At 31.8% G+C, this 10,317-nt stretch overlaps 2 protein-coding genes across 2 annotated transcripts; one reads left to right on the top strand and one right to left on the bottom strand.

The window, feature by feature from the left end:
• LOC127257885 (protein NRT1/ PTR FAMILY 3.1-like) lies at positions 1–6,263 on the top strand. The gene is made up of 4 exons (XM_051284393.1): positions 1–196; positions 2,871–3,088; positions 3,835–4,394; positions 5,341–6,263. Exons 1-4 carry the CDS (start codon positions 73–75, stop codon positions 6,218–6,220), a joined length of 1,782 nt encoding a protein of 593 aa, XP_051140350.1. The 5' UTR covers positions 1–72; the 3' UTR covers positions 6,221–6,263.
• A 3,070-nt stretch (positions 6,264–9,333) lies between these two features.
• On the bottom strand, positions 9,334–10,317 carry LOC127257970 (3'-5' exonuclease-like). The gene has a single exon (XM_051284584.1). It carries the CDS (start codon positions 10,249–10,251, stop codon positions 9,607–9,609), a length of 645 nt encoding a protein of 214 aa, XP_051140541.1. The 5' UTR covers positions 10,252–10,317; the 3' UTR covers positions 9,334–9,606.

Here is a 10,317-nt window from a genome sequence, read left to right on the forward strand (position 1 = left end):
CACCCCCTCCACCCCCACCCCTCCTCCTGGTTATAAATACAAGATTCCTTGTTTGTTGAACTCACCTTGAATATGGAGGAGAATGCAGAGCTAAAGAACAAAGCTTCTGAGATTGGAGAGGAGGATTTGAAACAGGAATATGGCGCAGGGCGAAATCAGCAGCTTGGTGGTGTTAGGACAATGCCGTTTATTCTTGGTTAGTTTCTTCTTCGATTTTTCTTGGCATTTATATATTTGCTGTTTCGGAGTTGGAGCATATATGTATATGTGTTATTTACATGCAATTATGGTGTGTTTTTTGGGATGGATGCTCAGCTAAATTTGATTTCCTCATGTTAAATTAGCTATGAGGTGATGAACATTCTTGGAACTTTGCATGTTTTTTAGAGTTTGATTTTTTTCTACAAAAATATATTTTGAATAGTGGTTAGATTTTAATCTTTGTGAAAAATAAATACCATACTTTTATTGGTTTTCTTGGATGAGAATTGCTTTTTGAGATGGTTTTTGTTGTCTTCGTTGATGATATGCATATTTTGAAGTCAGAATTATATATTACTATATGCAATTATATAAATTTGCTATCTATTACATTAATATGCGTTACTTTCTTTATAAATATTTGTTAATTATGTCAAATAAATACTACGTTGTTACATGTAATTATATAATTTTTCTATATTATATTAATTTATGTGACCTCATCAACATATACAAATAACATAATATTTTAACTTTTATAAATATATTCATTTTTTTTATACTTGTAAATGTCAAAATTAACTTACATATATTTACTAACCAATAAAATATTATTTTTTTAATCTATAAAAGAAAAAAAATGTAAACATTCGACTAGAATGGAGGGAATATATTGCAATAATTAGTGGTTCATAAAGACGTCTTTTTTATGTAGCACTTAGATATACATGTAGAACTAATTATGGTACATAACATGCTTGTTGAAATAGGATGTATTTCCTTCCTTTCAAATATGGTGCAATATCTTTTTTCTTGTACAAAAAATATATGGATAGTATCAAATAGAATAATTTGATAACCAAATGATATAATGAGAGAAAATTGTATTTATTTAAGTGATGTGATGAGATAAAGTGTAAAATAAAGATTAAATATATTTAATTATTTTATATTTTAGAAATATTGCAAAATGTTTGGGATATAAAAAAAAATATTACAAGATGTTTAGGACCGAGGGAGTATATAAATATAGGACGTGATTCAATAAGCCGATAGTTGTTAATAGTTGTTAGTTGATTCAATTAGCTGGTTTGAATAGCTGATTTAATTATATGTTTGTATCAAAATGTTTTAAAACAATTGTTTGATATTAACTGTTTACATGCTAAAATGACAATTGATGATATTTTTATTTTATTTTCTTCAAATATATTCAATTGTGTTCTTTTGAGTTTATAATGTTTGAAATTTTTTGTTATTAGTTATTGAAAATTATAAAAGTTTATAAAATAGTATTTATTTTTATTATAGTTAGATTTAAAAAATAATATATTTCTATTGAAAAATATAAATAATTTTTTCTATTGAAAATGATGTAAAATTTAAAATAATAAAATTTTCATGTATATATTTATTATGTTAATTATTGATCGGTTCATTGTATTTATATTTTCTATTTTGTGTTGATTTTAATAAATTAATATTTATTTTTTATATATAAATTATTTTATTTGTAAAATATATAAAATTTTAAAACTAAATCAAATAAAAAAAACAAAGGTTATTAATTTATTTATTATATATATTAAAACAATAATTAACATAATAAAAAATATATAAAAAAATTATTATTTTATATTTTATATAATTCTAATAAAAAATTATTATTTTTTAGTAAAAATAATTTTCTCACATCTAAATAATAAAAATAAAAATAAATATTTTATAATATTTTTATAATTTTCAATAATTAATAACAACATGGTGCTATGGTATATATTGTATATGACAAATATTGTTTGCTTATATAGCACAACAATATTGTATTATATAAAAGTATGTGTTAAAATTTATATGTTGTTTTGTATTGGATAAATATATTTATTATGCTGAAACTAATAATGCATTATACTATATGGAATTATATTATACTATATTTTGCCACTAAGGGTTTGTTTAGTTATAGTATAAAATTGATTTGAAATCAAATATTAGATTTAAATTTTTATTTATATTGTATTTTAATGTAACATTTTATAAGAAAATAGAAGTATATTTTTATCAAAAATTATACAAAGTAAATAATATTCCACCATTTCATTTGAAAGTGCTTTTTGAAATTTTTTTAGTAGATTAAAAAAATAATAGTATTTTATTTATCAGGTGGAAGTGCCTAACAAGTTTTTGACATTATGTAAAAATTAATTAGATATGCAATGGGATGTTTGTATTTTAAATAAAAATTAAGAGTATTATATTATTAATGTATAATTATTTTTACCTAAAAAAATAGATACCTTTAAGTTAAAGGTAAAATATATTCTGATATTAATGTATAATTACTTTCACTAAAAAAAATGATATTTTTCGGTCAAATGTATTATAGTATTAATGTATAATTACTTTCACTTAAAAAAAAAAGATACTTTTAAGTAGAAAGAATTATTAATTTGAATTTTACGGAGGAATTATTAATTTGAATAGTTATTTGATGGGATATAAATAGATATAAATAGATGTAAAATAAAATTTGTAGTATAATATAAAAAAAATAATTATTTAATATAATATTTTTTTTTAAAAAAATAAAAATTTGAATAATAAAAATTTATACTAAAATCCACAAAAAAAAAAAAAAATACAATCTAACATAGATAAATTCTTAACAGCGAATGAGGCATGCGACAGGTTCGCGGGCTCAGGCTTCCATTCGAACCTCATCACATACCTAACACAGATCCTCAACCTCCCCCTTGTCTCCGCCTCCAACACCCTCTCCAACTTCGCCGGCGCCGCCAGCTTCACGCCGCTCATCGGAGCTTTCGTCGCCGATTCCGTCGCCGGCCGCTTTTGGACAATCGTCGTAGGCTCCACCATCTACGTTATGGTTTGCCCCTCTCTTCTATCGTCGTCGATCCATAAAAATAATATTAGGGCAACTTCAACCCACTGAAAAAATGCAGTGGATTGTGCAAAAATTGGGGGAGGCCACATTCCAATTTTTGCAGCCCGGTACAATGCTACTCTATTTTTAGAGTAACACTGTACACTCCACTCCATTTTTTTTGAATGAATTTTATGTATTTTTGTTATTTTTTGAAGTATATTTTGTAATTTTATTTTTAAAAAGTGATATATAAATTTACTTTTTCGGAAAGTGATATAATTATATATATATTTTTAAATAATGTGTAATTTTATATGTTTGGGTTATAATGTAAAAATAAATCAAATATTAGGTGTAATTTATAAATATAAAAAGTTATACTACCTCCGTCAAGCCAGAAAGTAATCATATGTTTTTGCGCAATTAAATTTAATATTAAAAATATTTTTATATTTATATAGTTTACTCCAAAAATATAATTGTATTTGTATGTAAGAGACTAATAGATGCATTTTTGTCATTTTCTCTTTATTTATATTAGATTTTGATATAATAATTAATATTCAAATATCAACAGTATAAAATAATATAAAAGAGAAATATAGATAATATACTTTTTAAAGTGAAAATTAAAGTTTATGGTTGGAGTAGATCAACAGCATTTTTACAACTGCAAAAATGGAGTAACGAGTTGGAGATGGTGTTAGCATAACATAACGATTAACGATTTCTTCGCATTGCCATAGGGAATGATCGCGATCACGGTGTCGGCTGTCCTCCCGCAGCTCCACCCGCCGCCGTGCCCGACTCGGGTCGACTGCTCGGAAGCCTCCGGCGAGCAGCTTTGGGTGCTGTACATCGCGCTAATATTGACGTCGGCGGGGAGTGGCGGGATCCGGCCGTGCGTCGTGACATTCGCCGCCGACCAATTCGACATGAGAAAAACGACGAGAGAGTCGAGGAGTTGGAACTTCTTTAACTGGTACTTCTTCTTCATGGAGTTCCCGTCGTTGCTCGCCTTGACGGTCCTCGTTTACGTTCAAGACAACGTTAGTTGGGCGTGGGGGCTCGCGATCCCGACCATAGTCATGGCCTTATCGGTCGTAGTGTTCGTCGTAGGATCGCCGTTCTATAGAAAGATCAAACCGGCAGGAAGCCCGTTTGTCCGAGTTGCGCAAGTCGTGGTCGCGGCCATAAGAAAAAGGCGCGTCACTTTGCCGGAGAATTCTCACACTTTGTATGAAAACAAAGAGCTCGACGCCGATATCTCGCTCGACGGAAGGCTTAGGCATTCGGTTCAATTCAGGTAAGCTTCTGATCGAATATTCGATAAACATAACAAAAAATTCTGTAGTAGAAGATAATGAATTCATAGCATGAAACTTATTTCGTTGCCTATACTGCGGAAGTGAAGGTTTTTGGCAATAAATATGACTTTAGTAACGAAAAGTAAATTTTTTGCAGTGAAAGTTAAGAACAGAGATATAACTATGAATATATAATTTCGTAGCTAAAAGCCTTTTTGCTATGAAAATAGAATTTTCTAGCAATAAAAATTTTAGCGACGAAATTAATTTTGTAATAAATAATCTAATTTTACCGAAGAAAATAATTTTTGTTGCTAAATGATACGTTTTAACTACAAAAATATTTCGTAGTTAAAAATAGAGTAAACTGATCTTTTTGTCGCGTAACTGGATCCCTTTTTCATTTTAGTCTCATAAATGGAGTTTCTCGCAAACTAGTCTTGTAAATAAATTGTTCTTTTGCAATTTAGTCATCCGGCGCCGGAGAGGCCTACGTGGCACCCAAGGTAAAAGACACCTGACGGACATGTGGATTTTTATTTTTTTTATTTTTTAATTTTCAATTTTTTTTGACAATTTTTAATTTTTACAAAATAAGACAAAATAAATAAATTAAATTTTTTGAAAAAAAAAATTAAAAATTCACGTGTCTGCCAGATGTTGCTGACCTGACGGACACGTGTCATTTAGCAAACCACGAGAGTGCCACGTAGGCATTTCCGGTGCAGGAGGACTAAATGTGCGAAAATTTTTCACTTAAAATTAATTTGCGACATGCTCTAATTACGGGACTAAAAAATTAGTTTGCCATTAAAAATATTGTAGCTAATTAGATACTTTTTTGCAGTGAAATTTAACGTTTTTTATACATGGTGTTCGATCATATTAGTTTCTTCGATTCGCTTTGAATTAATTTTTCTCTTGTCTTTATGATTCTATGTAAAGGTGGCTTGATCGCGCTGCGATAGTAGGCGAAAAAGACATCGACGAGTCGAACCAACCGAAACTCTGGAGGCTTGCGACGGTCCATCGAGTCGAAGAGCTCAAAACAATCATCCGAGTGCTTCCAATATGGGCGGCGACCATACTACAAGTCGCGTCCCATTCCCATATAGGTAGTTTCACAATCGAGCAAGCTCGGACGATGGAGCGACACCTCTCGCCGTCCTTCCAAATCCCTCCGGCGACGATGTCGATATTCACGACTCTCACGGTTCTCATAGCGCTCCCTCTCTACGAGCGCCTCTTCGTCCCCATAGCTCGTCGTTTCACAAAAAATCCGGCCGGAGTAACAAGCCTCCAACGTATGGGGATCGGTTTCGGGATCAGTATTCTGGCAACTGTCGTTTCTGCGCTAATCGAGATAAAACGTAAACAAGTGGTGTTCGATCACGGCCTCCTCGACCACCCGACAGCGATCGTCCCTATAAGTGTCTTTTGGTTAGTCCCGCAACATTTCCTCGGTGGTTTGGCGCAAGTTTTTACGACCGTCGGACACTTGGAATTTTTATATGACCAAGCGCCTGAGAGCATGAGGAGCACGGTGGTCGCGCTGTATTGGATAGCGATCGCGGTCGGTAACTACGCGGGCACGATTATGGTCTCGTTGGTTCATAAGTATACGAGAAGCGGCAGAGCAGACTGGCTGCCGGATAGAAACCTTAACAAGGGTAAGTTGGAGTGTTATTATTGGTTAGTGACATGTCTTCAAGGGGTGAATTTGGTGTATTTTGTGACTTGTGCTTGGCTTTATAAGTATAAGTCTATGGAAGAGATGGTTGAGAGTGATGAGTTTGAGAGTGGTGATGAGAAAGGGAAGGTTTGATTGAAAGTTGAAGTTTGGATTTGTTAGTGATATTTAATTCTAAGTTTGAGTTATGAAATAATAAAAAATTAAAGTTTATATAATATATATAATTTTTTAGTTTGGTATAAATGTACAATATATTTTATGTTTTATTTAATATTTGAAATATTTTGTGATAAATTAAAATATGCATAAAATAGTTTTTTTTTTTTTTTTTTGTCCCAAGTTAATATGTGATTGTAAAGCACGTGATTATATAAGTTTTATACAAATAAAAGATAAAATATTTTAAATAATTTTATTGGGATAAAATAGATAAATATATAATTAATCAATCTTTTATTTTATATTTATTCTTTTTTTAAAAAAAATTAAAAGTGTGTTGTTTTGTGAAATAGTTTAAAAGCATGTGAGATATAGAAATATAAAAATAATGAATATGTGTAATATATTAATTTTTCTGGAGAAATATTTAAGATTTTTTAAAACAAGAAAACACCCTAAGTAACAATTCGTCTTTAGAAAACTATGAAATGAATAGTTGATAAATGTTATCTACATATTTATTTTATTAAAAAAATATTAATACATATTTTATCTTTTTATTTGTATAAAAATTGTATAATTATATATGTGTTTACAATCAAATATTAACTTTAATAAAAGAAAAATGTTTTTGTGTATATTTTAATTTATTACAAAAAAATCTCACATAATAAACAAAACACGGAATATTTTGTATATTTAAACTAAAATACAAAAAGTATTATATAATTTAGCCTTTTAAAAATTTTATTTTAGTTTTTATACTGTATAAAAAACACAATTTCAAGCTTATATATAAATAGTCAGGTTGTAGAGTTTTGTTTATGGCCCATGGCCCAAACCCTCTCGTGACCCAACCCAGACTTAACTTATTATTTTATTCTTTTTTGTGAGACTTGATATGAACCGTTGGATCATCTAGAGTTTAATTGTGTTCGTTGATTGTATTGGTATACATATATATATATATATTGGTGTGTTTGTGTACATCGTTATTCTCATTCTCACGTTATTCTCATTCTCACTTCTCTTTTTTATTATTATTATTATTACTATTATTTTATAATGTGAAAATCCGCGGCAACTATCCGAATATGCGCTTTGGATAAATATTCGGTCAAACTTAATAGGCTGCACATTAAGCTCGACAAGGCAAGTCATACTAGACGAACCATGTGTGACAGATGTACTTGAAAGCATAGACATTTGAACCAATGACCCCACAATCACAAATTCACTATCCCGGGACCACTTCTCCTTATTTTTTCTCTTGCGATTTGAGGTTTCCTCCTTTTGGCATTTCCTTATCTCGCTCTTTGTGATTTCTTCAAATTTTCAAAACGGTTTTGATGAAGTCTATTGTATCTTCAAATTTTCAAGACGATTTTGGTAAAGTCTGTGATATCGTTGGCTTCGGTGTTGTATCCGAATCCAATAGTTTATTTTTCTCTTGCGATTTGAGGTTTCTTTTTGGCATTTCCTCATCTCGATCATCTCTTGTGGTTTCCTCAAGTTTTCAAGAGGATTTTGGTAAAGTCTGTTGTATTGTTGGCTTCGACATTGGATTCAAATCCAATAGCTTGGTTTGTGTGTACTTGCCATCATGTATTTGATCTTAAAAATGTTCAAAATCTTGTCAATCCAAAACACAACGATCGAAATCAGCGAACGCAATCGAATCCAAAACAAAAATTCTTCTTAATAGAGAGATCGTAGTTGGTAAGATCTTCTTTAAGGCCAATCTTGGAGAGTAGAAATATGAAAAATATTGTAATTCTATCATTCCAACAACATTGATCGAATTTTTCTACCTATTCTTCTACAGTTGTGTTTTAAGTAATTGGAAACACTTTCTTTATCGTGTAGTTCATATGTTTTTTTAGATATTTGAAATGTGTAGAATTTAAGTATTTTGGTTTCGATCAAAATTTTAAGTTCTAAAGATTCTATTAAAAGAACTTAATAATCCAAGATATGAAAAGATTAAAAACTCCTTAGAAAAACCAATCAGGATTCGATTAGAAGAAAATCAAGAAAAGATATCCAGAAAGAGAACGCCTAGTGGTGTAGGATGAATTAGTGACTGTGAGATCATCAGTTCAAATTTTCGACACCTCTAGATCTTGTTTGTCATATATGATTCACTTAATGTGACAATCTTACCGAGCTTAGTTTGGAGTTTACCCAGTGAGCACTCAAAAGAGTCGCGACTCAAAGAATGATTCAAACGTTTACGTCTAACAACTATTTCATTCAAAAAAAACCAAAACCAAAATGCAAACACAAAAACAAATACAAAAAGTATACATATCCCAAAGATTTTATGATCTTCTTTAAAAAACTTTCGTAGATAAGTACTTAAGCATCCATAGTATATTCTTGTCAATCACTTGTGATCTTTCGAGCTATTTCAAGCACCGGCTCAATCAAGAAATTCTCGTAATATCACAGATTCGAACAGTAGGCTAATAGGATCAATTAAGAGTTATCAAAAACAAGAATTTTAAATCACACAATCATAAGAAACACAATCGAAAAACATACTTAAATCTTGCAGATTCAAACATTATGCCAAAAGGATCAGTTAAGAACCATTCAAACAAGAATGGTAAATCACACAATAGCAAGAAACAGAATCTCAAAACATTCTTAATTCTTGCAGATTCAAACATTAGGCCAAAAGGATAGGTTAAGAACCATCAAAACAAGGATTGTAAATCACAAAATCGCAAGAAACACAATTGAAAAACATATTCAATTCTTGCAGATTTGAACATTAGGCCAAAAAGGATCGATCAAGAGAACTATCTAAACAATGAATTTTAAATCACAAAATCATAAGACATATATTCGATTCTTGCCGATTCATACATTAGGCCAAAAAGGATCGATTAAGAACTATCAAAACAATGAATGGCAAATCACAAAATCATAAGAAACATATTTGATTCTTGCCGATTCAAACATTTCGCCAAAAAGGATCAATCAAGAACTATCAAAACAATGAATTGCAAATCACATAATCATAAGAAACATATTCGATTCTTGCAGATTCCGACATTAAGCCAAAAGGATCAATCAAGAACTATCGAAACCAGAATGCTAAATCCCAAAATCGTAAGAAACAAATCGAAAAACACATTCAATTCACAGACAACAACACAACACAAAACACCAAAAACAAAATCCACAAACAAGTATTTCATAATCATCATCGATGCCAAAATAAGCATTTCAATTCAATCAATTCATCTACCCAAAACCAATCAATCAATCAATCAACCATACCCCCAAAACATACTCACAATCAAAGTAAAAACAAGAGTCAGATTGATTTTACCAGAGAAGAGAGCGAGTAATCAAGTCGAAGAATCAGCATTCAAGGCCTGGCCGATCTTGCAGCACACATAGGCATCGATGCACGCATACTGCACCTGCGCCGGCATCAGCCACTGCTTATCCCACCGACTCATCGTCACACGCTTCGGCTTCTCCACCTCCCGCGACAGCACAAGGCTCGCGAGCCTTTTCACCCCGGCATTCTTCAATTCGTCCATGGCATACACTCTCGCCGCCAGAGACCTCAAATCGACGAAATTCACATCTAGATCCACACTGTAATCGTACTTCAACATCTCCAAATCTCTCTCGATTCCGACCCCCACGAATTTGTAGTTAGGGTTTGATAAAAAATTCCAGAGAGAATTGGGAATCGAAGGGCAGAAGAGGAGCTGGAAAATGAGGCACCGGTCTCCGTTGCTCAGCTGCAGCGTCGCCACCGGATTTTGTTCGGAAGTGTAAGAAGGACGCCACTCCATGTCCAGCCCGACGATGCGGCGGCCGAAGTTTGCGTCGATGTCGGAAATCCATTGGGTGAGGATGGTGGGATCGTGTGTGAGGGTTGTGTGGATGGATTCGTCGTAGAAATAGACAGTGTAAGTGTTGTGGGAATCGTAGGGCAGCTGGTGATCGGAGATTCGGAAGGGATTGTTGCTGTTCGCCATAGCCGCCGTTCGTCCGAATTTGAAAGGTCAGTCTGTAACAGCGAGTGGAAAAGGAATTACTATTTG

This window comes from Andrographis paniculata, unplaced genomic scaffold (genome assembly GCF_009805555.1).
Source record: "Andrographis paniculata isolate CXL003 unplaced genomic scaffold, ASM980555v1 Contig14END, whole genome shotgun sequence".
Classification (NCBI taxonomy): Eukaryota; Viridiplantae; Streptophyta; class Magnoliopsida; order Lamiales; family Acanthaceae; genus Andrographis; species Andrographis paniculata.